This window comes from Hyaloscypha bicolor (genome assembly GCF_002865645.1).
Source record: "Hyaloscypha bicolor E unplaced genomic scaffold K444scaffold_182, whole genome shotgun sequence".
Lineage (NCBI taxonomy): Eukaryota > Fungi > Ascomycota > Leotiomycetes > Helotiales > Hyaloscyphaceae > Hyaloscypha > Hyaloscypha bicolor.
This window is the reverse complement of record NW_020194684.1, coordinates 5,435,023-5,462,162: the sequence shown is the minus strand read 5'-3', so window position 1 is coordinate 5,462,162 and position 27,140 is coordinate 5,435,023. Positions and strand designations below refer to the sequence as shown.

Below are 27,140 nucleotides of genomic sequence, written 5' to 3'. Positions count from 1 at the left end.
CCCACCCTCACCCCCGTGCAAGCAGGGCGTCCGTATTTCGAGTTCAGTTTATTATTATGGGAGGAGTTTCCGCAGCAGAGATTGCGTCAATCCCTTCCATCTCAGTGTTCCATGCATCCTTCTCTTGGACTTGACCACTCAGTCCAACAATGCAAGATTACCATGGCCTCTCAGGCGGCCGAGAGCGCATACAATGAAATTCACAATTTGAAGCAATAGCGCTCGGTGGTCGTTAATGCCTGGGAGCTCGCGCAGCAGTCCTTCTTTTGGGTGCCCTGCAAGCTTGCTGCATCTGCATAGGCTCCGCCATCCGATATGCTTCAATCTTGGACACCTTTATCCAAATGATCCCCTGTAGGCTCGGGGGCTTCAGATCTGGATGAGAAATCCGTCTGATGACAAGACGAGCCCCTGCATCAGACGCAGCGGGGCAAGCAACGCTAGTCTGAATCCGATTCTCAAAGTATCAAATATCAAGGAGAGCCTCCCGCCCATTCTTGCCACTCATTATACAATTACGACATTACTGCGACCCAGTCCGACTTCAGCGAGGGTGGAGGAAATTGGACAGAGATCTCGATTTCCCCTATCAACTGAAAAGCCTTCTTATCATTATTTTAGTAGGCAGGAGCAGGGGTTGAAAAGGCCGTGAAGACGGAACATCACTACTCCGGGTGCTGCGGTCGTCATCTCCAGGCGCCATCAGGGAGGCCCGTAGATCAGGTCAACTTTCTTGCATCTCTCAAATTGGGATGGTCTTCAAAACAGCAAGCCGACTTCAACCGGCGCCCTCAATACCCCATGCATATAATTCCTTGTTCATCTTGTTGACTCGTGATGTGTTCGGCACCTCCGTGAACTGAGGATGGTCTTCCAGCTGACCCGCCGAGGACCGATATGCGAACCGCTTCGATGTCTAAACCGCTTACGAGCAAGCGCCCCTCAAGTCGTTGCGCACAGGATTGAAACGCCGCTTCGATTGGCCACACGTCAGCCTCACAGTGTGCCTTCGCGGGTTCCAAAAATTGGAGCAGCCCGAGTATTTACCTGCTGCTCAAGGTTGTCCTCAGTCGAAAATCGAGATTTTCGATGAAGATGGTTGTTCCTTGAATACCTCGTTCTTCTTACCTTTTTATTTGCCCCGCACCTTTTGTGACTGGTTGGGTGAGTACTCGAGAAATTGATCATTTCGCTAGGAGATTGTTCTGCATACGAGCAGACACTTTCAAACAGGCACTTTATTCCAAATTTGACCTTGTCATTCAGTCTTCGGTGACTTTAGTAAAACGCCACATATCAAGAGAAGTAGAATTTGTATGATTGCTCTCACTCTCACATCATCGTGAGAAGTTGGCACGGTAAGCATCTCTTAAGCAATCATACCCCTTTTTCCTATCTGGAAAAGGCTGGTCACGTGTGTTAGATTACATAATCATCACTTCACGAGATGCAGATACTCGACGACATCGAATCAATTACAAAACTACACCGAAAGAGCAAAGCATCAAGCTATGCTCGCGGCGCTATCCAGACAAGCGCGATGGATCCCTCTGAGGAGTCTTCGCACCGAGTCGACAATAGAGGTTCGCAAGGTCACCACCAGCAAGGGAAAGCGGACGACCACAAAGCGTCCTTCTCCGCACACTCTACAGCCACCCCCTACCAGACAGGTGACAATCAGCATTGATCGGCCAGAACAGGCGGTAAGGAAGGCTACATTTTGTTCGGGACATAATATTTGCTAACGAACTCAGACCATACAACATGTACTGGATGCACTAGCAAGTTTTCAAAAGATATCAAGCAGGCTGGAAAATTTTGCCGCATTCAATCACCATACCCTATTCATCCTTGCTACCCCAAGTTTTGCGTCCTGGCTGGAAGCAAGTTCCGAGTTCATTCCAAAGGCTCTTCAACGTGTTCTTGGAACTTTGAGACCCATTGAGGTAGATGTTGTCTGTGGGGTATGTGATGGGTTGGCACCGCGGCCGGTGTCAATGAAACAACCTTCTGGGGCAGGATTCTCAATTTTGCATAAACCATGGAAGCAAGATGATCTTTGGGAGTGCAATCCCACAGCAGTTAGCCCCAACTTGCATTCAACCATAACGTTTTCGGCGAACAAGGGACACAACGTTACTCTCACCCTCCCTTTGGCGAACACCCTTTTCAAGAACGGGAGGCTCTCGACGCTTCTCTTAACAAGATGGAGATCCTCTGGTGGTTCCTTCGAGGTAACGCAAGAACAGACCGAGAAGAAAAATGTTACCGTGAACGTCTTTGGCAGACTACAAATACCTCGTCCCAGCATTCAAATTCCGTCCGTCCCCTTGACTCCAATGCGGCGGATTCAAAGCGGCCTCGGAAACATTGTTAGGACTATCGATTTTGGCGAGGGAGGCTTACCGGACGTTGGGCCCGCCTCCCGAGAGCTGGAAATGCGCGTGACCGAGTATTTGTCCAAACAAGGTCTCGACCATTCGGTAATTGATGTTTGGGCTCTTGTTATTCCTGTGGAAGCCTTGTCAGGTCCCTGGAGTGATAAAGTAAAGGTCTTGATGTCTGATGTGGAAGATCTGATGGCCAAACAGGCACCTTCGACGGGCAAGGATTGTTGCTACGTCGGTGACTTTATTGACCAAGGGGCAACACTTTGTCGTGTTCTCAGTGGTGGTGGCGGTTGGGGGATAAAGCAAGGGTTACTTTCACTCGACCCTCAGACGACTTATTGCACTAACAACGAGTCCCGGTATGATTTTTCGGAAGGCACTCTGGATGAACAGCAAACATCCGCATTAGGAAACGTTGCACAGCAGGGTGCTTTCATCCAGTTCTTGGTTGTTGCAAAACATGACGAAGCAGTCGACCCTTTAATAGAAAATGAACGGGGATACGTCGATTCTGCACTTGGGAGTACAGTGGTGGGGGTGGTACCTAGCACAGTAGATGAAATTCACGATATGTCGCAAAACGAGGACCAGCAAGTGCCCAAACTCGACGTCCAAGTCTATCTTAACCATTTCGGATGTGTATCAGAGTCAGGAATGTTTCTTCAGCGCAAGGGCGAGCGCGACAAGTCGACGACTCCTGCAATCGAAACGAAAATCGACCTTCCTTACTCTTATGTCTACCGAGAGAATTTCGAAAGAAGTCCGTTGGATATTTATGAGGAGGCAGAAAGCGTAGAAAAAGAAGTTGGTTCCCCCGATGGACTTGTTTGAATGTAGCAATATGAAATATCCGAAAGTCTTTGGTAGGCTGGGTCGGACAACCGCCAGAGTTATGACATAGTGTATACTACGAAATCCAACCTACTATTTTGGTGTGGCATGTAATGTACGGTTGTAAATCAAATGAGAGTAATGGATTGGGCGCTGGGACAAGAAAGTTTGGTGTCTTCATCACCGAAATTGGAAGGAAGATACAAAGGAAAACAAAAATCATTTCCTGATGAGTATCTCACTGGACAAGCTAGTCGAGCCCATGACGAAGAATTACTATAAATCCTTCTCTTGGTAGTAGTCTTGTTGTCTACAGTCTTCTAATAAATGTCCTTCCTGAATCAAAGGTGCTCTGGTCACATGATGCTGTTTTGCCGAGCCTCGACGTCAGGCCAAATATCTCAAGGCCTCGACTGTTTCCATCAACCGTTACACTTTCGAGCAACCTATCCCAACACAACCAAGTTCAATTCACGTTTGCTCTTAGATAAACATCTTGTACCATCCTACGAAATGGATCGTGCACTCGACGAAATTGTTGCAGAACGTCACGTACGCTCCTGCTGTCGCTTTCCCTTTCAGCCTTGCGATGGAGGCTCTGACCAAGAGGTGCCTTTGCTAACATCCTGCACAGAGAGGTGGCAGATCTCGCGGACGTCGTGGTGGCCGCAGAAATGATCGTAATGAATATCCTCGTGACGGCGTAAGAAAGGTAAGCTTTGAAGGCTGCAGACGGATATCGACTTCGGGCTAATGTTTTCCTGCAGGTGCATACACCTCCTCCTCCTCCTCCTCCTCCTCCTCAATCCTGATGAATGCTCGAATCCTCCTTGGACCTCGTCGCAGCACAACAAGCCGCTCTCGATGCCTTTCGAGGCGGTCCAGAGAAGTACGTAAATTGAATACATGAGCTAACCAGGCCTTTCATCGTTTTCGTACAGTCGAATCGAGAAGACAATAGAAACATAGACTCGTAGGCCCCACCCTCCTTACGAGTTAAACATCTACTGATTCATTTCCAGGGAATGGGTTCACGATAAGTTTGACGATAACAGTACGAACAACCGCCCCTCCTTTTTAGGGCCTTGGCTCACGAATTCCCAGCCGGACGAAGACCTCCCCGCAATGACAGACGCTCTTCTCCCGAGCCTATCTAGTCAGTCTACCAGTCCTACACTCTCACAATTCAGCGCTGACCTGTTACCAGCAACTCCGCCAGCGCTAAACTTCGCGTCGAGAATCTTCACTATGACCTGACGGAGGATGATTTGGATGTAAGGCACAATTTTAGTTTCGAAGTAAGAGTGTAGCTAAGGCTTAACACAGGACCTCTTCAATCGAATCGGACCAGTTGTGAAGCTTTCACTCACATACGATCGTGCGGGCCGCTCTGAGGGCATCGCCTACGTTACCTACGAGTTCCCTGAGGATGCATCGAAAGCCATTCGCGAGTTCGATGGTGCAAATGCAAAGGGTATGGGCAGTCTCAGATATGGCTAAGACTAGGCTAATTTACTCAGGACAACCAATTCGCTTGATCTCTATCCCCTCTGGTCCTTCTGCTGGACGCCGAAATCCAGGACCTGCGCCAGCTTCCAAAGGCTCCTTGTTTGACCGAATCACACTCCCAGCAGGTCAACCCCGCTCAGACTCACCAATCCGCCATTCAGACGTCAGTGGACCGCCACCAAGCAACGTCGATCGTTATGTCCCAGGCCGAGGCAGTCGTTCCCGCAGCCCTCGTCCGCGCCAAAGGGAAGGGAGGCGCCCAGGTGCTAGGAGAGAGCGAGGAGAGAGACGAGGTGGTGGACGTGGAGGTGGAGAGCGTCTCGCTCGGGACGGAAGACCTAAGAAGACACAAGAAGAGCTTGATGCAGAGATGGAAGATTACTGGGGAGCGAAGGAGAATGGCGCTGATGGTGCCGGGGTGACCGCTGAGGCTGATATCGAGATGGTGGAATAAGTCAACGTGGGTAGAGAGGGTATTTGCATTTGAGCACTCAATTGGTCTTGTAGATGAGTTCTGGCTGGCTCCTTTTTCAAGACACTTCACGGCTAAGAGACTTCTTGTATTAACCATGCACGAAAATTCAACTCGCTTCTATAGCTGTTGCTTGGCACGCTCATTGTATAAGTGCGGTGCCAAGAGAAGCCCGTCCTTTGTTCCTAATACCAAAAAGCTCCCCTGAAATCATTGTTTCTATTTCTGGAGTAACACTCCTTAGAATAGGAAAGGGGAGATCAACGACTTTGACAATGCATCTTTGAAGCATTCTGCATTGTTGAGTTCACAATGTACTGTACCAGCTTGGAATCGTTTACTCAACCTCAGCCGTCGTCTCTCTTCACTACTGTTCTTCAACACTTCAACGCTATCATCTTGAAGCCCTTGTTCATTCGATGTTCTCGGTGCATACTCTGGCCATCTGGGTTTTTCAGATGTAGTCATCCATCAATACCCGAGAGGTTCTTCCTCCATAAGTCTCCCTCCAAATGATGAGAGCTCTTTCACTTATCACCACCTCAAACCGATCGCTGCGGTCTCCGAGCCACAGGTCTACAAACCTCATTCCCCATTATCTCTCCAGCATGCATTTCAAGAACCTCACGTGGCTCCACTGCGAATTAAGCAGACAGACCCGAAACGAAAGGCATGGTTTCCGTTCTAGGTCATTTGTGAGTCACTGTTACACCAAGCTCGCTTTCGTACCAGTGGGGAGATTGTGCGACCACCAGCGCTGGTTGATTGCCATTGACACCAAAACTCTCACTTTTTTGGGGGGGCCAACTCAGAGAAGAATGAAGACTAGCGGCCATCATTACTAACCCCTAGAAATCACGAGACCGAGGATTGCGGCTGCGTGAAGGTGATCTGTCTTCGATTTTAAACGTACAAAGTTGGCTCGGGGGAACAAAAGGAGGCGCAGGGGCTGCTTCCGGCGCCTTCAAAGAGGACATTGTGGCCGCAGAAGATCTCTCAAGGAGACCAAACAGAACCAACAATGCAATCGCTAGGAAAGCTCACTAGACCATCATGTTGCAAGAAAGTGGAAGGACTGAATTCGGGAATGAGCAACATCTTGAAAAACTATTGATATTTCCGCGGATGAATACAGTTCTCACGACTTCCATATGACGAAATATGCAAAATAATTTGAAACGACCACCAATAATGGAACTGGCAAAATCAAGTACAAAAGGAGAACAAGTGGAAAATCGGGTCATCGGCGAGGTTGGTCCCTGCCTGCACTTGCCGCCGAGAATACTTCTCCTGGTTAAGTTTGGGTCCGTTGGAAGCACGATATATTTGGGGACTGGATAAACATGCTATCAGCAGCGGCAGGGTTGGTATAAGAGCCCTGTGCAGACGGGACTGACCACCGGTCTTCGACGTTGATATGGTCGTGGGCCAAGAGTGAGGCTCAGGGGAGATGGTGGGGGGAACGGGAAGGGGAGCACGGCGTCGAGCTAGGGCGGCTGGGGCGTCTAAGCGAACCAACCAACGAATTTACCCCTGAATGCTGAGCTCGCTAAGCCATTTTGGCTAGGTCAAAAAGCCTGCGCCACGCCAAATTGTTCTCAAGGATCAACCAACATCCATGCCCATTGGGTGGTTGAAGAGCAGTGCCCCCTCCCCGCACTTCAGGTTGCCCAATGACGCGAATCCTTCGCTGGTCCTCATGCTATTTCGGGGTCTGACGCTCTCATCATCAAATCTCAATTTTATACTGCGTTTCGGACCTCCGTGAGCCTTCCATGAACCGAAACTTGAAAATAGCACTGCCTGCACCGCATGCGTTTGTCCCAATGCGATCCAACTTCTTCCTTGATCGTGTGCCGCAGAGGCAGATACGGGTACGGTCAGGCCTCTAAGCGGCCGGTTTCCTATATTGCAAAGTCGTGTAGCTCGGATCCGCGCCTGGGTTTAAAATGAGTTCCTCTCATCCTGGTGAAGATCGTTGGTGAAAGGCACATTTTGCAGCTCAGCCCCCAAAATCTCACTCTTCCTTCGGATATATGATTTCCATCCTTTCGTTCCTTCCATCCTGTTGTTTTCTGTCAGTAACTTCCATGCGCGATTCATTGAATGGGTTGAGACTTGCCAATTCTCAAGCTTCCACTGTTCGCGCTTATCATGCATTTGATAAGGCTCACTGTGGGAGCTTTGGCTCTCATTCATGGCGCTGCCGCGGGCAAGCTTTCTGACCGTCGAGGTAAACCTTCCCGCGATCTGAAGTTTGATCGACAAATGCTTACAATTGGGTGCAGCAATAATACTAGCTCAAAGGAACTCGAACTGGCCTGCGATTGCACAAAATAGTTCCTTGACACCGGTTCCCGTTTTTCCCACCTCACAATCATTATCAACACCTGAACACACAACCACGTCCTCACTTCCGCCAGCTACCACATCTCCCTCAATATCAGCGCATATAGTTGTACCCGTTCCATCAACAACTTCGACAACCCCAGTTCCAAGCCCTTCATCATCTTCAAGTCCAAGCAAACCAACCATTTTGAGCCCCGATTCTCAACCCACCATCTCGAGCCGCACTGTCAGCACCTCAACCTCTCCAGCAGCACCAATATCACCACAGGAAGGTAGCACGAGCTTAGACAGAACTATTTCTATCAGCACCCAACCAAATTCTCCAATTGGGATTGCTCCCTGTACAGCAAAAGTCACCTCAACTGAAGGTCAGCCCTTTGTTCCAATCAAGGACTCATGTTCCCAAACTATGACAGTGGTTACCACGCTTGATTTTGGGGGAAACAATGGACCAGGAGGAGGACCGAAGGGGGTATTCTTTACTGGATCATCACCACCGGTCAACACAGGGACTACTATCCAGATAACCCTGTCATCAAGTACCGCGGTTGCCACGACTTCGATCGAGTCTCCATGGGGTCCCAATGGCCCCGATCCGCCTTTCAATGGAGAATCAACTAGCTCTTCGCTGCAAGGTTTGCCAACCCAGACGCCCTCTTCATCCAATAACTCACCTCCTCCAACTTCTGTGAAGGGTCCCGATGGACCATCGAATGGTCCCAACCTACCTGAGAATGGGGGTTCATCTACTTCTTCCCCACATGATTGGCCAACCCAGATTGGCCAACCCTGGCCTACCACTTCAACAAACATTTTTCCAACGACCGAGCCAGCTGAGTCCGGCTTGCTGCCGCCCACTCCCACGCCCACTCCCGCATCCGGCCCTGGTAGTGGAAATCCACCAAATCAGCAATCTAATTCTGTATCAACACCAGCTCAACAACAAAGTCAATCTTCACCAGCACCCACATCCCCAGAGGCTGGCCTAGGAGGCGTGACTGGGACTGGAACAAGAACTGGCACCGGCACTGGCCAAGGGGTTGGAACTGAGACTGGGATTGCCACTGGGAATCCAGGGACTGCCTCCACAACTCTCGATTCAAGCCCCTCGTCGAACGCGGTCCCAGCAACGACAGCTCCCGCTTCACCCATCTTAGTCGGATCCCAAACAATTTCCGTAAACTCCAACTCCGATGTCATAATCGGCTCACAGACTCTCACCCCAGGCTCAGCAGTAACCCTTTCCGACGGCCAGCGCATCTCCGTCGCCTCAGGCGGCGCCATCATCGTCAACGGCTATATCCCTGAACCCACGCCCACACTCACCTCCATTGTCGTAATCGACGGCTCAACCATCACTGCCGACTCCAGCGGTGGCTTCGTAATCAGTTCTCAGACTCTGTACCCGGGAAGTGCGATCACTGTTGGTGGCGAGATCATCACGTTACCGAGTCCAGCTCCGACGACTTTTGCTACGGGTGTCATTCCGAGTCAGGGGCCTGTTACGAATGTGGTTATTGCTGGGGAAACGCTTACGCCAGGCGGGAAGATTACAGTCGGAATCGACGTTCTGAGTTTGGAGCCGAGCGGAACGGCGATCACTGTTGTGGGGACCGTTACTATCGGAGGGGGAATGATGACGGTTACTGCAACGGCTGCCCCGAAGAAGAATGCGGGGGAGAAACGGAGGGGGGGTGTTATTTTCGTCGCATTGCAAATTTCCTTTGTGGCATTAGCGGTTTGGTTGCATTAAAGATATCCTTGAGCAAAGGACGGAGCATTGCATTGGGCGGAGTTAAAGATAGGTGCATCGGATTCGGGATACCCTGTATAAAATTAGATGCTTTCTTGTATATAGTTATTTATACGCATATGATGTGTTCCCTCATCTCAGGTTCTGATGCTCTTGACTCGCGGCTGAATTATATTTTGAGCCCGGATATATTCGACATTTTATACTTAGATGGACGAGCAAAAGGATGGGACAAGAAAAGAATGATGTCTTGGAATGGCCGCTCTTTTCACGCAGCGTTGCACAACATAAGCACTATGCATTGAACAATCTGAAAGCATTCTCCTCGTCCCTCTACCTTATTGCTTCTTCGGTCGCTCGGCTCAATCTCTCACATGACCAGCCTCCCTATTCAACCTTCTTCCTCTTCTTCATCAACCCCTCGCCCACACACCCCACTACATCTTCCACCGTAAGTCCCCTTTTCCTCCTCTCCGTCTTCTCCTCTCCCAACACCGTCTCATCAGCGACACTCCTATACACCTCCGCCACAGCATCGAAAATCCCTTTCCCTTCGCCCTCAAAACCTCCTTCATCACTATGACACATAGCAATCTCCTCCATCTCTTTAACCCATCTGTATGCCTTCGGCGGCATAGCCGTAAGTCCCCGCTGCGCAGACTTTAGCTGGTTCGGAAGCCTAGCTTCCATCTCCTCAAGCAGGTTGGGCAGGACGCCGAGCGATTGCGCGGTCGTGAAGGATTGGATGCATAGCGCTGTGAAGCCTTTTGCTGTGCTTGCAAAGCAGCATTTTAGGCCGCTGGCAGACCCGACTTCGGGGCCGATGTGCTTGATGTTTAAGGATTCTTGCAGGTGGGTGCCTGAGATGGCGGAGGCTAGGGAATGTGACCCTGAGATGGGGATGGAGGGGAGGGACCACGTGGTTTCTTTGAGGGAGGGGGGGCTGCCGATTATGCCGCCGTCGAGAAAGTTGATTGTGGGTGTTTGGGTGGTGAAGAGGGCTGCGATTGAGCGGGCGGTGCCGGGAGAGATGGCGTTGAGATCGATATAGTAGAGAGGTTTAGGTTTAGGGGTTGGGAGAGTCTTGAAGGCGGTTGTGATACGTTTTGCAGTTGCTAGAGCATCGCGCGGTGGCACGATAGAGAGAATGTAGTCGGAGGCTGAGACGAGAGAGGTATCTGTTAGGAGTGCTTCGATGGAAGCCTTCTGCACGCGAGTGTGTGTGTCTTGGCTGGAAAGGGTCAGTATTATTGAAGCTAGTATGACATGAGATAAGACGCTGAATTGCATTGCGATGGTTATGGATCAGGAGTGGGGTGAAGAAGACTTGTGGAGCAAGGTCACTGGCAAGGAGTGTTAAGACGAAATCGAAACTACTGTACAAAACAATTCCCGAAATGCACATTGTTTTGGGTTGGACTTCTCCACGAAATTTCAGCACGTTGTGATCATTGCGAACCTGTCAGACTTCCTCCTGATGATTGTCACAGATGACCTATGTGCTTGGAGAATGCATGCAACAGAATGTCATCATCTTGAAGCATTGTAGAAGCATTGAAGCAGCAATGGGACGAAAGGAGCTTTGGATATCAAACATGAACAACGACCACAATCTAATGCAATAGAAATCAAGTACCTTCTACCTTCAAGATTCGTGACAACTCTGTAATTCCTTGCAATTAGGAGCTTGGCAATTCCCATCCCCATGTCGCCAATGGATAAGATACCCACAGTTGCTAGAGGCGCCATCGTATTCAGATCAACTCCTAAAATTTGGCACCGAGCTCTGACAATTATTGAGAAAGAAAGATGGTGCCCGAAAGAGGAAAGTGAGAGTCATAACGGCCTACATCGGACTTGATTGGTGAGCAGACACGTGACACGAAAGTATGCAGCCGTTGGCAGAGAAAACAGTCTGTGGACAGACTGGTAGTCGTTTTGGTAGAAGCAATTAATACAATGCCTATGCGCATTCTTCGCTCTCCCCCGGGGACCAAAGCTCCCATTGCATGAAAGTATCGACGATGGTCTTCAGCCAACTTTCATCAGCCGAGCAGTTCGCGGCCGTTAAGGGAAGAAGTTCGAAACACTCGAGGCCCGCTGCTGATAACACTACCGGTATATATCTGGTGGTTTTGCTTCCCTTCCTTTCAGATCTCTCCAATCGCATAGAAACGTAGTGGTTTTTGGAAGTGCATGCCCAAGCACCAGTCTCGCTCAGATGCAAGCAGGCCGTCCAGATGGTTGCCACGGCTTTGAAAACTGAAGTCAGTGGTACAAAAGTAGTCCCTGGTGCGAAACTAGATGCCAATTATTGAAAGTAACGCATGGGTTCCAAATAGTCTGCAAGATTCCGCATGTATCGTGAGTTCGTCCCACCAATCTTGACGAGATTCGGCAACACAATGGACATGGGGGCCAAATTTGATGGATGCCCCCTTTTCAAGCGAATATCAAATAAAACATCCTCGACAACGTGTCCGTTGAAAAAGACTCTTGAACATATATTTACTACTGCACTGGTTGTTCAACTGTACCTCGGCCCGCCGAAGCTTTTGCTGTCTCTTGCTCCCAACGATCTGGCAGCCTATTTGTCCTGCTGCAGCCACACGCGGCGGCGGACGAATTCACTGACCGCCTCTTCTCGAAGCGACAAGGCTGTATACGCCCGTCTCGGTTGCGATGCGATGATGCGTCTAGCAGCATGGTCGGAATATCGGTGGAACTCTGCTCCCTTCCCGGAGCCGGAATCAATATTTGAAATTCGCTCCAACGAATGAGGTCGTCTTCTTCCAGGGCGTGACCCATATTGGAGCCACCTCGATGTACGTAACCTTACGGTAGTTCATCCAGAGATTCCAGAGCACACGGGCGTTATTGGACTGCGGCCGCCTTCACACCACTTTCGTACCGTTGTCCTGTCCTGTGCTGTCTTGTGCTGTCTTGCCCGAGGCATCTCGCAAAAAAACACAGCCTGCCAATCGCACGGAAGTTCTTCTGCTGGGGGCTAGCTTTCTCCCCGCGAATCAGGAGCAGCCTCGCATCAAATCCCTACCCTGTCAATGCCGTCCGTTCGCCTCGAGCAACACTACTAAAGATGCTCGTGCGATTGCCTACAGGTTCCTGTATATATGCTGTTCCTCCCATCTGATTCTTTTCTAGTGTCGCTCACTCATCGTCTTTCGTGGCCCGCCCGAGTAGCACCCCGCGTTACTCGCTCTTCTGAAACCTGCCGCAAAACAGATGTCATTGGGTGTGATTCGACACATCAAGTTGCGCCGGAGGCAGACATTGCGCGAAGTTGTGTTTGACGGCAGCCGCACAGTAATACACGCTCATTACGCTGCTGACTGCTGTCAAAATCATTCATCTCTGCCATTTATTACCATTTATTCCCTCGTTGGCCCAATTTCAACCCTAACTCCAGCCCCGCCTTGAATAGTCATCACCATACTCTAGATCCACAATCTATCACTGAATCGCAATGTCAGGCTTCCCCTTGAAAGCCGTGACGGCTGTCTCTGCTTTTTCTTCCTACATTCTTGTCGGGCACTTCCCGGGGCGATTACTCTTTTCACGGCCGTCATACTTGGGCACATTCATTCAGCTTTGGGTCTTGAGCTTCCTTGGATGGTGTTTTTGGAGGATTATTCTCTACCCAAAGTGGTTCTCGCCATTGAGATACCTCCCCGAGCCAACAGGCGGCAGTTGGTGGAATGGCCACTTTGCTCAAATATCAGCGCTGCCATCTGGCGCGCCCATGATTGAATGGTAAGATCTTGGTGGCAAGTGCGCAAGCCACTACACTGCTGACGTTGGGTTTCAGGGTGAACAATATCCCAAATGAAGGAATTATCCGGTATAAGGCCCTCTTCAATTCAGAGCGCATTATGATCACCTCTCCTAAAGCGCTGGGTGAGGTGCTTGTAACTCGAAATTACGATTTTATCAAGCCCAACCATTTTCGATCTGGCCTTGGAAGACTTCTTGGTATTGGCATATTGTTAGCGGAAGGAGAGGAGCACAAGACACAAAGAAAGAATCTAATGCCGGCATTTTCGTTCAGACATGTGAAGGATCTATACCCACTATTCTGGGAGAAGTCTCGAGAGGCTGTAGAGGCGATGACGGAGCAGGTCAAAGACGGTGGCATCCGGAATGAGGACTTGCCAGACTTCCAGAAGCGTCCGGATGTGGAAAACGATGATGCAGTCCTGGAAGTGGGAGAGTGGGCAAGCAGGGCTACCCTCGATATCATTGGTGTGGCCGGCTTGGGCCAGGATTTTGGGGCTATTCGTGACCCAAATACGGTCCTCAACAAGACCTACCGAACCGTTTTCAAGCCTTCCCGTCAAGCTGCGATACTCGGACTTCTGAACCTGTTCTTGCCAATGTGGTTCGTGAGCAGATTGCCCATCAAGAGAAACGGGGAGATAGAGGCAGCAGCAGCAGTCATCAGGTCCACTTGCAGGCAACTCATCCGTGCCAAGAAAGACAAGCTTGAGAAGCGTGAACTAACAGACGTTGACATTCTGAGCGTCGCATTAGAAAGTGGTGGCTTCAGCGAAGAGAATCTCATCGATCAACTCATGACTTTCCTGGCAGCAGGTCACGAAACCACAGCTACTGCGATGACATGGGCTGTCTACATGCTCTGCCTCAACCAAGACGTCCAAAGTCGCCTCCGTGCGGAAATCCGGGGGAATCTCCCCAGTCTCAACGAATCCGAGAGCGTCACAAGCCAGCAAATCGACAACATGCCATATCTACAGGCTGTCTGCAGTGAAGTCCTCCGCTACTACCCACCTGTTCCTCTCACTCTCCGCAACGCAGGAGTGGACACCCAGATTCTAGGGCACAACATCCCGAAAGGAACCCGCGTCATATTCATCCCTTGGGCCGTCAACAAATCCGAAGAACTCTGGGGTCCTGATGCCCGAAAATTTAACCCTGACCGATGGCTCAACAACCCCAACGGCGGGGCTAACAGCGCTTACTCACTTTTGACTTTCTTGCATGGCCCTCGGAGTTGTATCGGGCAGCGTTTTGCAACGGCGGAGTTCGCGTGTTTATTAGCGGCGTGGATTGGCAGGTTTGAGTTTGCATTGAATGATGAGAGGGAGTTGGATGAGAAAAATGTGGTGATTAAGGGTGGTGTGACTGCTAGACCTGCGAAGGGTATGTATGTTAAGGCGAAAGTTTTGGATGGTTGGTAACAAACACAATGGGATACCGGGATTGGATTGCATTATTATGACTTCTAATGTTTGAAAACACGAAAATAAATTGTATGTGTTGGAATCCTTCTGCTGCAGTGTGACGTGAGGTTTCTGGTGAGGCTATTGAGAATGGGAAGTGGCTTGGCAGAGTCATTACATAAGTAGCCATTTGAGGGAATTGTAAGTCATGATGCTCATCTCTCCAGGGTAGAGCAGGAGAGATACGATTACTAAATCTAGTCAAAAGGTATTCGTCTCAGGCCTTCTCCGCCACCGCCCATTCTTTTTTTCATTTCCAGAGCAGCTGCAACACTACTGGGCACTTTGATACCACAGCAATCGCCCCAGCTATTCATTTGATGCACATGTTTCATTCCATCAACCATAACTACCACTTCTCCTCCCTCAGGATCCTCTTCCTCACTCGGAACTCCAAATTCTTCCTCCTTGCTCATCTCATCCACCGCCGGTATCAAAGATCCAAACAAAAAGTGTTGCATAACTGGTAGCTTCTTCAGAACTTCTGCAACAAACATACGTCTCATTCCAGCTTCGACTTTAGACCACGACTTTGCTGACGATATGTCGTCTAGCATAGGACTATGCCATCTTAAGCCTTCAACGTTCTTGACACTGTTGACGAAGTTGACTTGGCCCAGATATAAGTAATCGTTTCCGTATTCTTCGAGTATGAGGCTTTGGTGTATGGAGAGGGGGCGGATAAAAGGGTGATGGAGGAGCTGCGAGGAGCCGAAAAGGAAGGGGAGAAACTGGTAGTCATCTAGTCCCCACACACCATGTGAGCCTGCTGGTTCTAAATAGTATGTGGATTGGATTTTCCTCATGAGAGTGAGGTATCGGGTGAAGACCCTAAGAACGACGGGGCGAAAGTCGGATGGGGTGATTATTCGCAGCTGGTAGAGGCAGAACAACCATATCATGAAATTTAACTCATGCCCGGAACCGTAGTCTATTCTTGTGCGATTGCCGAAGGATTGGAGGAAGTATGTTGAGCTCTCGGTGATAGCTTCCTTGGGTCTGATGCCTAGCTGTTCGTGCCACCCTATATGCTCCTTCCCTGCTAGGTCGATGAAGTCGCGGAATCCTCTGTTGCCAAAGCGGGAATCACCCTGCTCCTCTGGTGGACTTCTCTTGACCACATCTTCAACTTTGTCGAGAATATCAAGAATGTTTTTGACTGCGGGGCTGAGATCGCTGTCCTTGACTGCTGAGACTGGGGTGTCGACGACCGACTCTGTAAGGCCAAAAACAAAAGCCAGCAGGAGATTGTATGTGGGAGAGCTTAGAAACAGGTCATGGTCTTTTGGTGAGAGGATACGTCTCGTGGGCTTCTTGAAACTAAATGTCGAGAGCTCCGGAGGCGGTGGGAGATTCGGAGTCTCGGGTACTGGCAGAGGATTCGCAGCAGGAGGTGGTCGACGCCGAGGTGTCAGCTTTGGCAGCCGGTCTCGCAGATCCGAGATAGCGACAGCTGGTCGTTCTTTCAAGGTATTGTCTGTACTTGATGGCATTATTGATTCTGTTGTTGTGGTACGAGGTTGTGGGCAGAATGACGCCTCATTGCTCAAGCTGACAGGGAAACAACGTGGGGCAAGGATGTTCCGCTTTTAGCGTCATCACCATAAAAAGTTCCGCGAGCAACTTGCAATGTTTGATTCACGGTTCAAGTCAAAACTCCTAAAAAGATACAAAAGCTATTAACAATCATGGCACCATCAGCAGAGCCTACGGCGATTCTATCTCATCTGCATCGCGCAGATGGGTCCGCGACATTCTCACAGAATGGCTACGCGGTCATCGGCGCAGTCAATGGCCCTCTCGAAGTGCAAAGACGAGACGAGTTGCCAGAGGAAGCAGTTGTTGATGTGATCGTACGGCCTGCGGCTGGAGTTGGAGGTCCGTAGTTCCAGTCTCGAGCTTCTCCTATGTGGACATGCTCTCACCTGTCTCATTTTAGGTACGCGGGAGCGACATCTAGAATCTATCCTGCAGTCCACCCTCCGCCAAATCATCCTCATTCAGAATTTCCCGCGAACCCTAATTCAGGTCTCATTACAGATCATGAGCACACCAGAGAATGAAAATGCGGGGTCAAAGTTGGTACAAGCAGCTTCGGTATTTGCATATGTTACCGGTCAATTGGATTGAGATCTGACCCAATCGATCCAGAACCTACCTATTCTCCCCGCACTTCTTCAAACCTCAATCCTAGCCTTGTTGTCTGCTTCGATGCCCCTCTCTCTTACTCTGACATCGGTCTTACTTGCTCTTACGTCCGACGGAACCGCCAAGAGAATAATTCGAAATCCAACCCTCATCCAATCCCAAAGCGCAGATTCACTCCACGTGTTGGCTTTCACTTCTCAGGGCGACCTGTTGGTCGCAGAAAGTGAGGGTAGTTTTACAATCGGCGATTGGGATGAAATCTATGAAGCTGGAAAAGCAGCATGCTGCCATGAAACAAAACAGTCGGACGATCATGAAATGATGGACAAGAAGGAAGGAGGAACGCAACTGTTTGTCAAATCAACCCTCCAGGCAAAAGTTGCCGCAGATCTCCACTGGAAAGAATGATCGACTTAGCAACACTTATCATCTCCACAGCTTTCAAACGTTTCACGATCCTTTGGTACAATGGCAGCGGCCGACTTCCTCAATAGGGGCAAGGTCATTCTACGGGATGTGTTTGGTACAATGAGGCAACCGCAGTCGTGGGGGACTGGATGATGAGGGGCTATGGCATTGATGCCAAGCTTACGATCTTTCAACGGCGGCAATGTTTTTAAATAGCCGCCTCTGAAGGATCGGACCGTGAATCCAACAGAGTGACCCTTGTTCCCCGAATTTGTTTACAAAAATAGCGCGAGCAGCAAAGTCGTGGGACTTGACCGCGGAGACTAGGCTGTAACAAGTAGTCAGTGCTGTGGGGCTGTTTGGAGACCTGGACCCCTGACTTGAGGCGAAGTTTCATCAGCTCTCAAACCCAATGAACATCGAGGATTAGCGACGCCTTTGTGATGTGCGGGAAAATGTTGACACAAGGCCAAATTCAGGATGTGACTGCCTCCTATTTTTGAGATCTAGGCTGGACTTCTGCCGCCTCCATGTCGTTGAAGCTTTTCCAGCCTCAGTCTTATCAGATGGAAGTGATAACGAAGCTCCAACTACGTTTGATGCTCCGGAGCTATTATCCTAAAGGGGGTCCCCCATAAACCCAACGCTTGTTGGCCACCCGACTCCAAACATTATGCCGCCACTGTGCACCACTGCACTCGTCCTGGTGGGCTGATACTTGTCGCCAGCCACTCACTGAAAACGCTAGCCTGTCACGCCCGTGATCTTTGAGACGACGACACATCGAAACTCGCCTACAAAAATCGAAGATCAAGGGCCTAAGACCAAGGTTGGCGCCTCCTATAAGACAAAATCGAGTCCGGGTCCAAATTTGTCCTCCCGACTTCCTCACCAGACCCATCGCACCGGCTATCATCTTCCACAGCAGAGCTCCGGTAGCTTGTGCTTCCACTTTGTTCCTACTTGCACCTTGTTTATACTTTCTGCTTTTGCCATGCACACTTCTCGCACATAGACTTTTATTGTTGCATTTTCCGGCGTCGATTTATAGACCATAGACCAAGCATCCCTTTTTTTACAGTACCTGGAGATACCATTTTCGCCATCCAATTCCAACATTTTTGCTACGTTCTTGTTATATATTTCAAGACCCTCATTTCGTCCCGGCTGCAAAGCTTATCACTATCACCACACTCGTCACCACACTCGTCACCACACTCGTCACCGCACACGCGCCGATCTCAGAAATTTTCACCTGCATACACGATTACTTCTGTGGACGAGTAAGGAAGATCATCACACACGGCATCCTGCATCAAACCTTCTTCGCTTCGTCGAGTGAGTAGAGTTCATCTCCTGCATCCGGACAATTTTATTGGAGTCCTGGCCCATGTCTTTCCCAGAACGATTGCACATGAGGCCCCGTGTTAGTCAATGTGGCAGTTGATTTGATGGCGGGGTAGTGCATGTACCTCGTTCGTGGCTTGCACACAGCACGTCACATCACCGATCTGATGCAAGATGCTTCTTTCTCATAACCTCACTCAATACTTCCCCCCTCATCACAATGCCGCATAGAATCACAGCTGACGTACCCAATGATTTCTCTAGTTCACCCCATTGTGCCGGATAAAGCCCATTGACTCGGACTTGGTTGAACAGTGCACCATCACCCGACTTCCCCAGGTATTAAATCCTCCGCAATCTAATTCGGCTCTCGAGAAAGCGGGATCGAATCGACTCCAAGCTCGACAACGAGATTCTACCCGGGCGACGAGTGCAAGTTGCCGTTCGGACACACCTCACGGTCGCTCGCATCGCCTCGTCTTGCCTCGCATTTTTGATACAGAGCCACCACGTCACATGAGATTTTCTGTCCCACGGACATTGCGCAGTGTAACTGTCGTGCTCGGATAGCTTAACCTTATCGCCGATCCCCTGCGCTTACTGTTTTGGCAAATCCCGACTGCCGACCGACCGGCCCGTTTGTGTAGGCCTCGAAAATCGAAATGGCTGACATTCGCTCTCCCACTTCCAATTCGATCCACCACCCTGCTCTGACCAATCCTCACACTCTTCCCTTGGCCTCCATTAATGAGGCATCCCCACCATCTCCACCTTACGAGTCCGCAGGTGCGCAGTCTCTTGCAACACCACATCCTAATGACTTGAAAAGCAGCTCTCACGGAGAATCGCTCCAGCGTCACCGTGAACACGCCCCGGATCCCCTCACCGCATTGAACACGAAGAGATACCCCTACGACCTCGACAATGACCCCTCCGAATCTTCATTCTCTGCTGCTACCACAGTAGGACAGAATTCCCCGAACGACTCCGCGTCCCTTCCCTCATCACCCGTGTTTCCAGCTTCATTTAAGCCTGCCTTCGGGCACCGCAAGAACGCTCTGTCCGTGGAGTCCATACCCAGGCAAACAATCATAAAGGCATTGGCATCCGCTGGCAGGAATCACAACCCGCAAAACTTATCCTTGTCCAGCATGATTGCCGCACATAAACAGATGGAGCATCGACCTGGGACTGCCTCCTCCCAAAAACTGTCGGCCGCCTTGTCAAGCCTCACGGACAGGGCCGGAACCCCAACAACTCCTCGTTTCACTGCCCTACAATCGCCCTGCTTCTATCACGAACGATTTGATGATGTCCTCAACATCGACAAAGTTCTCGAAGAGATCCAGGGGAACGAATGGATTTCCCACTCTCGGCTGCTCGCAACGGCTACTGGTGTCCGAGAAATATCAAAACAACTACAACGTCGTCCAATGAAAAGGGCGGTCCGTAATGTCATGATCGTTACTAAAGCGAGAGACAATCAATTGGTCAACTTGACGAAGGAGCTTGCGATGTGGCTTATGAGCACTCCCAGATACGGATCCGAGCTTGGTGTTACTGTCTACGTTGATGCCAAACTCAAGACGTCGAAACGGTTTGGTGCTGCTGATATTTTGGAGGCGCATCCTCGCTTACAACATCTCTTGCGATACTGGAGACCCGAGATGTGTCGGAACCAACCCGAGAAGTTTGACCTGGTCCTCACCCTTGGAGGTGATGGCACTGTCCTCTTCACGTCTTGGCTTTTCCAAGGGATCGTTCCCCCAATATTGTCATTCAGTCTCGGCAGCCTCGGATTCTTGACCAACTTTGAATACGACAAATTCAAAGAGCAGTTGAACAAGGTGATGGGAGAGGATGGCATGCGAGTAAGCATGCGTATGCGTTTCACATGCACTGTCTACAAAGGTGGCGTCTCCGGTCAAGACATGGAAGAGGCCGAGCAATTTGAGGTTCTCAATGAGCTTGTCATTGACCGTGGACCATCTCCCTACGTCTCAAACCTTGAGTTGTACGGAGACAACGAACTCCTCACCGTAGTCCAGGCCGACGGTTGCATTTTCGCCACACCAACTGGTTCGACAGCCTACTCTCTGTCAGCGGGTGGCTCTCTTGTCCACCCTGATATCCCGGCAATTCTTCTTACCCCAATTTGCCCACACACCCTTTCCTTCAGACCTATGGTTCTTTCGGACAGTCTTCTGCTTCGAGTCTCTATTCCTCGCAACTCCCGTGCCACAGCCTACTGCTCCTTTGACGGCAAAAATCGCGTGGAGCTCAAGCAAGGTGATCATATCACAATCGCTGCGTCTCAATACCCATTCCCTACCGTAATGAAATCTGGTTCGGAATGGTTCGAAAGTGTGTCTACATCTCTGAAATGGAACACCAGAGGTGCAGCACAGAAAGGATGGGACGGTCTGGAAGAGAACGAAGAGCAAGGCGATGAGTGGGACATTGATTTTGACGATTCTGCGTACGGCACAAGCGAAGATTGCAGCGATAGTGCTAGCCCTCCTCGAACGGCCATGAGCTTGCTCGAGGGTTAGAGTTATCCACATATTGCAACGCTTTCATTCCGTGCTGGTCACTGGGTTTTTGAAACTCGGTTTCATTTCATTCGCGGATGCATTGGTGGCGTTCACCCTAGGAAAGGCGTTTTAGACGAGACGATTAAATACAAGACTCTGCTGGCTCGTCCAGTGCTAATGACGCTCCATATCGTTTGAAGTTGTTCATGAATTGCTTGTGCCCCTGTCCCAACTGTTGAGGCTCCCCACTTTACATCGGGAAATAAACAGACCAATCAAGACTGTTCTGAGCGGGTTAGGAGAGGCAAGCAGCCCGTGAGTCTTAATTTTTGTAGGCGCTGCTGCCTGCGCGCACAAGGCTGAAGCAACTCCGACGCGAGTGAGTGACTTCGTGCAGAGCCTAATCCGAATTTTCCATTCCGCATCATCTTCTTGGCCTCCAAGACCACATTTTACGTGCTACCAGTAGCTTCTGAACATTGAATCTATTGCAATCGTTTGAGCTGAACCACGCTAAACCACTGAAAGGCTCGGGTCCCAGAGAACCAAGTGTAGTTCACTACCAGCTTCAGCCTGACGGCGGGACCTAAGTTGCACTACACCCTAGGTAACCTCACTTTGAGGGCATTTTCCGGCTTGGCCTTAATTTTCGAAAATTGACCTGAAGTTATTTGACCTCGTCGCTTTCGCAGACCTCTTGCGGTTCACAACAAGTCGAGACCACTAACAAGACCCAAAACCAGGATCACAGAGTAGGAGATCATCAAGATGCCAGCCAAACGAAAGCAAAGCGAAGGGGACTCCAAAATGCATTGGAAGAAAGTCGGTAGTTTCGATGCTTTCAATGTACGTGGCTTCCATGTCGGAGCAAAGAGAGCTCCATAATGCTGACTGCAAGTAGCCACAAGCTCCACCTCCAAAGAAACGAAAGCCGACCAAGAGCCGGGTGACTGGCTGGGGAAATAACCGGAAGAAACCAAAATTTGTCAAATGCGAAGAGCTTCCAGAGCCAGAGGTCGGAATTCATGTAAGACTCTGCACTCGATCGACTTCGAAACGGCTAGCTAATATTGGATGACAGTCTCTCGCATGGGCTCAGGCTATATCACCGCAAAAGTCCGGATTCTTCAGACTACCCATCGAGTGTCGCAACAGAATCTACGAGCATGTGATCGACGATTGGACAGTCGGTCCTGAGAAAGGATCACCCATCACGCCGTGGAAGAAAGGCAGTAAATTCTATGACCGCAACTGGCGAAACGCTTCGAAAGAAACGGAAGCACTCTATCTCCTAAGTCGACAGGCCTATGTAGACGTTGTTGGCAGTGGTCTGCTCTACCAGTTCCGAAAATTCTCCTTCACCAGCCCGTCGACGATGCTGAATTATCTGTGGGTCATTAATCCCCGGCACAAGGACGCAATCCGCACTATCGAACTGGATCTGAATCTACAAATATACAAGAAGTGTTTCGATGACAAATCACCCCGGGCGTGTGGAAGACCATTCGAGATGATTGCCAGCTGCAAGAATCTACAGCACTTTACTCTCAACCTTGGCTTGTATCCTTGGCACTCGACAATACATCGTGGCCCGCCTTACAACTCCTGGGGTTGGGGCACAGCAAAGAGTGTCTCTGTCGACGAGAGTGCACTCAAGGTTATCACAGACTGCGTTGCACTGAAGGCTATTAGGGGATTGAAGTCATTCGAGTTATTTTTCCATACTAGCTTGCCTATCGAAGAGAAGAACCAGATCCGTCTCCTTGAAGCCGTAGAAGGGATTAGGAAAATAGTTACGATGAAGGATAATGATACACGTGCGTTGACATGATGGACCTGGATTCAAGGTCAAGAGGAACACATGGTTCATACTCTTGGCTTAGCTGAGGGAGCTGGTACATTGTATTTGAGAGATCTGGGAAAGGAAGACACATCGGGATACTGAAATCCTCTTACAAAGTTCTCTGGCGGATGTTTAACTTTTCCTCGGCAGTTGGCAGAACTTTTATTTTGCAGTAAGCTTATATAAGAATACAAAGTTCTCGTACAAGCATTTAAGTATTCCCGGACGGAATCTTGATATATCCAGGGAATATCAATGTTCAGTATTCCTAAGATTTTGGAGCGTTCGAGCTGCACAGTTCACTTCTTTACGAATGCGGTGAGCATTAAAATCCGTCTAACTCGCTAAGCGAGAATTTGGGAAGTCTAGGGGCTACGCGGTTATAAATGTCTCGCAATTTTTTCCCAAACTTTAATCGTTATAAAATTCTTGGAAATGATTAACGTACTATTTTTCTATTATATAAAACTCTTATAGAAAATTTTGGGCGTTGCGTTGCGTTGGGGATTAGTGCGACTTTCCGCACAAGGCAATTTTGCACGCAGTCTGCAAATGGACGATTTTCAACGCCCGTCGCCTTCGTAATGTTAAATGTAACTGCATTCCAAGTCATGTCGCCATCCATTGTTCCTTGAGCTTTAATACATTCGAGATTATATGGTCACGCAATGTTCTATAAATACTGGACATTGAGGGTATAGAGTAACCGTGATATACCTTGATTCTCGGTATATTGAACTTGATATTGCCTACTGTTATTAAAAGGTAGGACTTTGGGATTGAGAGGAAGCCACAATGTTCCTGGAGCCTTTGAATCTTTTGAATAAATGAAACTTTTCAATGTTCCGCGGAGATAAGCATATTGAGGGCACAAAAATATTACACAATGTTCCAATTATCGCGAGAACAATGACATCCAGTGGATAATCAAGAAAGGTCGCTGTAATATGGCCATTGCCCCTCAAAATCAGGTACGCTCAAAGTCTGTCAATGTACTAAGGTGGTTTGGATTAATGATATTTTGTTAAGATCAGGCTAAAATCAGGCCCACTCCATCTGCTGAACTCATCGCCATTTTCCCAGCCCGCCCAAGTCTAATACTAAGAGCGTGTAAAAATTTCCTTTGGCCATAGCCGGTCAAGGTAGTGATTCGGATCGTCCGTATTCAACACCCCTAGGTAACCGGGGAGTCAGCAATTGCTCAATTGGGATTGTTTCGGGAGAGGACATTGACTTAAGAAAAACTCATGGAACAGTCGCAAATAGGAAAAGATTTCTCCCCCAACACCTACAATGGAACGCTGCCCACATCCGGTCCATTCTCAATGTCCCATCCGTCCACCTGCCTGCATTCTTCTCCTGTACTCTCCTCCTTGCACGCCACTCTTCGCTCATCACCTGCTCTGCCTTTGTCTTTGGCATCTTGATTCTCTTTCTCCGTCCGTCACCCTCAACATCGACCTGCGCCTTTGCACTGCTCGTCTTTCGCTTCAGGCTTCCAAGCGCAAACAATTTCCCCTTGTTCTTTTGCTTCCACTTCTCCCGCCCATCCTCAATCTCCTTCACCCATAGATCAAGCTCCTCAAGAAAGGTTCTGCCCCTATGTCCATCAAATAGCTTCTTCCTCGTTCCCCACCAACTGCCCGGCTTTCTTGCCCACCCAGAATTACCTAATCCCTCCCCAACAAAAACCATGTCAAACATCCCCTTCAACTCCTCCGCATCCCACTCAATAGGCTCCAGCTGCGACCACAAACTGAACCTACTCAACGCCTCTGTGATCTTCATCCTCATCTCCGGTCCCCCCTCAAAGTAGGGTGCAACCCAAGCGGCATCTTTCGTGGAATTAATAAGATTTGCTGCCGCTCTGTTCCATCCATAATTCAGGTCGATGCCTCGGAATCGATTCTTTGCCTCGAGTCTTTCTGCATTCTCCATCCATTGCTCATCGTATTTCCATTGGCTGAGTGCCTTTCGAACTGCTGCGGGAGAGTAGACCCAAGGGGTCGGGCGACGAAGTGTCAGGTTTTGGAGGTTGTCGGTGAGGGCTTCGATATCGGGCTCTGCTTTCTGGCGGCGTGTAAGAGGTGTATCAGGGGTGTGCAAGAGCTTGTATTTGCGGGTCTTGGTACAGGTGGAAGGTCCAGGAGTCACTGATTGGTGATTGTCATGCTGTGCATGGCGGGACTTGCGGTGGAAGTGCAAAGGGGCCGGGGAGACAGAGCCAGGTGAGTCTTGTATAACTTCATTGTTGGTAGGAGCAACTACACTAAGTGAGTTGTGTATAACTCGACTATTAGAAGGGCAGACAGCGCCGGGTGAGTCTTGTATAGCTCGGCTATTGCTAGGAGTGCCGGCACCGGGTGAGTCTTGTATAGCTCGGCTATTACTAGGAGTGACGACAGCGGGTGAGTAATATATAACTCGATGATTGGTATGACCGACTGCATTAGATGAGTCTTGTTTTACTCTATGGTTGGTAGGAGGTGTGGCACTGGGCAAATCTTGCATATCTCCATCGTTGGTGGGAGAGATGCTCTGGTCTCTAAGTACTCTCCACTCCGAGCCGGTGACGATTTCGTGTCGGATAGGGGCTGTGGAGACAAGCGAGCTCGCTTGGCGACCACGGGGCTTTAGCGAGTTCAGCATGACTCCTCCTATGTTGGAATCCTCTGAAGACCAGGACTTATTGCTATATTTTGGTGTTGAGAGATTTGCGTAATTTAGCTTCACAGTCGAAGTCTTTATTGTCGTTGTTATTGCTGGTCTTATCGTGGGTGTCTTGTTCCACGTGGCTGCAATCCTCTTCGTATCTTCCATTACTCTCATTTCGGTTGCACCCCTATTCTCAAGCTCACTCTCTCCCTCATCTCCCTTCTCGGCCTCGGCTCTTGCACCAGGTGTGTAGTTTGTAACCGTTCTCATTGTAGAGATTTCCGTAGCGATCCTTGCTACTCCACTGTGCTTCTCAAAACCGCTGACCCCATTATGGTCGCCCTCAATTTCCACCCTCCCGGGATTTCTGCCGCCGCCCTCGATTTCGAGTCCACTGCTATCTTTACCACTATCTTCCGCTGAAATTCGTGTTTGGACCTGAGAAGCCACGAAAGTAAGATCCGGGAGAAGAAATGAATGGGGTTGACGAATAATAATATCTCCCGTAGTTAATGTACCAGAAGCAACAGCCATGCTGAAGGATCGGTAATCCGTGTTGGCAGCACTACAATCGCAGTCACTTTCTTCGAACGGCCCAGGATCGGTATCCATAGTTGATAGTTGAAAGATCCCTTTGTCAAGTGAAAAACATTGACCAAGTTGTTCTAGGAGAATGATACTGATGTCCTTTGTTGGTGGGGATAGCCGAGACGAGAAGTAGAAGTCACATCAGGGGTCGTCTGAGGTTGTGATGCCAACTGTTTGGGATCAGACGGGATACCCGAGACAAACGGGGAGATCGATGTCGATTTTTGTCCGAGGCTATGATGCCAAATATCCGAGATAGGGGGGATAGTTCGGCATAAGAGGTAAGGGTCAATGTTTACTTTGTCGCAGTTGTTGGTTCTAAATGTCGAAACATAGGAAGAAGTTTCGGTTGTTAAATGCTGCCAGGTGGTTGTAAATGTGAAAGGACGCTGACATTGCCTTGGAAGAAATTTCGGTAGCCAAGGAGGTGAGTTGCGAAGGCAATGTGGTATTCTAAAGCCGAACGACCTTGCCTAGGGAAAATAATTAGTTGCCAAAAGAAATCCCATAGCGGAGGCGAGGTAGAACGGTAATGCAAATGTCCTTGCCTAGGAAGAATATCCGACTGCCAATTTGTTGCCGGTGCGAAGGTGAACGCTGAAGGTGGCAAAAAAGGTAAGGCAGAATGTTCCAGTCCTGGTGTGAGCAGTCAAACTCAGGTGTAAAGTCAGGGTCCAATATGGTTTAGGAGGGTGAAGAAAGATGTCCTTGGCAAGGGGGGACGTGCAGGATTCTGAGGGTTGTCGGAAGTAGAGATAGATGGCTCAGCTAGCCTAGGACACTGAAGCCAAATGGCCTAGCAGGATAGGGCAGTTGAGAGTAAATCCTGCCAAGAAGTAGGACGAATCTCCAAAGATTGTGGTGGATAATGGTGATAGAGACCCAAGCCCACCACGTAATATTCAAGGGTGAAGGTTGCTGAGAGTAAGGGTTCTGAAAGCAAAGAATATTCAATCCCGAGGATCAACCTGAAAGTCAATCACTGCTGAATGGAAGATGAGTATACAGGTGACAACCTACGGAGGTGAGATACAAAAGATGGGCAGAAAATAGGG

The 27,140-nt window shown here is 49.5% G+C and overlaps 10 protein-coding genes across 10 annotated transcripts; 7 read left to right on the top strand and 3 right to left on the bottom strand.

The window, feature by feature from the left end:
* Positions 1 to 1,059: 1,059 nt before the first annotated feature.
* On the top strand, positions 1,060 to 3,482 carry K444DRAFT_669693 (uncharacterized protein). Its single transcript, XM_024887548.1, has 2 exons — positions 1,060 to 1,703; positions 1,755 to 3,482. The coding sequence occupies exons 1-2, from the start codon at positions 1,512 to 1,514 to the stop codon at positions 3,219 to 3,221; spliced, it is 1,659 nt and encodes a 552-aa protein (XP_024728934.1). The 5' UTR covers positions 1,060 to 1,511; the 3' UTR covers positions 3,222 to 3,482.
* Positions 3,483 to 4,036: 554 nt separating this feature from the next.
* On the top strand, positions 4,037 to 5,589 carry K444DRAFT_657059 (RNA-binding domain-containing protein; the record flags this gene model as incomplete). The annotated part of the gene is made up of 4 exons (XM_024886124.1): positions 4,037 to 4,110; positions 4,429 to 4,495; positions 4,548 to 4,695; positions 4,742 to 5,589. 4 exons carry the CDS (start codon positions 4,037 to 4,039, stop codon positions 5,182 to 5,184), a joined length of 732 nt encoding a protein of 243 aa, XP_024728933.1. The 3' UTR covers positions 5,185 to 5,589.
* Positions 5,590 to 9,013: 3,424 nt separating this feature from the next.
* On the top strand, positions 9,014 to 9,304 carry K444DRAFT_545552 (uncharacterized protein; the record flags this gene model as incomplete). Its single annotated transcript, XM_024876142.1, has 1 exon — positions 9,014 to 9,304. A coding segment is annotated over one exon (291 nt), but the record flags the coding sequence as incomplete, so codon positions are not given.
* A 387-nt stretch (positions 9,305 to 9,691) lies between these two features.
* Positions 9,692 to 11,053, bottom strand: K444DRAFT_647947 (6-phosphogluconate dehydrogenase C-terminal domain-like protein; the record flags this gene model as incomplete). Its single annotated transcript, XM_024885408.1, has 2 exons — positions 9,692 to 10,535; positions 10,941 to 11,053. 2 exons carry the CDS (start codon positions 11,051 to 11,053, stop codon positions 9,692 to 9,694), a joined length of 957 nt encoding a protein of 318 aa, XP_024728931.1.
* Positions 11,054 to 12,788: 1,735 nt separating this feature from the next.
* Positions 12,789 to 14,520, top strand: K444DRAFT_647946 (cytochrome P450; the record flags this gene model as incomplete). Its single annotated transcript, XM_024885407.1, has 2 exons — positions 12,789 to 13,075; positions 13,131 to 14,520. The coding sequence occupies 2 exons, from the start codon at positions 12,789 to 12,791 to the stop codon at positions 14,518 to 14,520; spliced, it is 1,677 nt and encodes a 558-aa protein (XP_024728930.1).
* A 139-nt stretch (positions 14,521 to 14,659) lies between these two features.
* Positions 14,660 to 16,098, bottom strand: K444DRAFT_621155 (Phosphotyrosyl phosphatase activator). The gene has a single exon (XM_024881839.1). The coding sequence runs from the start codon at positions 16,053 to 16,055 to the stop codon at positions 14,760 to 14,762; it is 1,296 nt and encodes a 431-aa protein (XP_024728929.1). The 5' UTR covers positions 16,056 to 16,098; the 3' UTR covers positions 14,660 to 14,759.
* A 103-nt stretch (positions 16,099 to 16,201) lies between these two features.
* On the top strand, positions 16,202 to 17,605 carry K444DRAFT_621154 (uncharacterized protein). The gene is made up of 3 exons (XM_024881838.1): positions 16,202 to 16,440; positions 16,502 to 16,659; positions 16,714 to 17,605. The coding sequence occupies exons 1-3, from the start codon at positions 16,251 to 16,253 to the stop codon at positions 17,116 to 17,118; spliced, it is 753 nt and encodes a 250-aa protein (XP_024728928.1). The 5' UTR covers positions 16,202 to 16,250; the 3' UTR covers positions 17,119 to 17,605.
* Positions 17,606 to 19,406: 1,801 nt separating this feature from the next.
* On the top strand, positions 19,407 to 21,008 carry K444DRAFT_473317 (ATP-NAD kinase; the record flags this gene model as incomplete). The annotated part of the gene is made up of 1 exon (XM_024872905.1): positions 19,407 to 21,008. A coding segment is annotated over one exon (1,602 nt), but the record flags the coding sequence as incomplete, so codon positions are not given.
* A 409-nt stretch (positions 21,009 to 21,417) lies between these two features.
* On the top strand, positions 21,418 to 23,115 carry K444DRAFT_621149 (uncharacterized protein; the record flags this gene model as incomplete). The annotated part of the gene is made up of 3 exons (XM_024881837.1): positions 21,418 to 21,845; positions 21,901 to 22,026; positions 22,081 to 23,115. Coding segments are annotated over exons 1-3 (949 nt in total), but the record flags the coding sequence as incomplete, so codon positions are not given.
* Positions 23,116 to 23,845: 730 nt separating this feature from the next.
* Positions 23,846 to 26,225, bottom strand: K444DRAFT_669685 (uncharacterized protein). The gene is made up of 2 exons (XM_024887547.1): positions 24,135 to 26,225; positions 23,846 to 24,016 (listed from the first exon to the last, which is right to left on the bottom strand). Exons 1-2 carry the CDS (start codon positions 26,107 to 26,109, stop codon positions 23,943 to 23,945), a joined length of 2,049 nt encoding a protein of 682 aa, XP_024728925.1. The 5' UTR covers positions 26,110 to 26,225; the 3' UTR covers positions 23,846 to 23,942.
* Between the last annotated feature and the right edge of the window lie 915 nt (positions 26,226 to 27,140).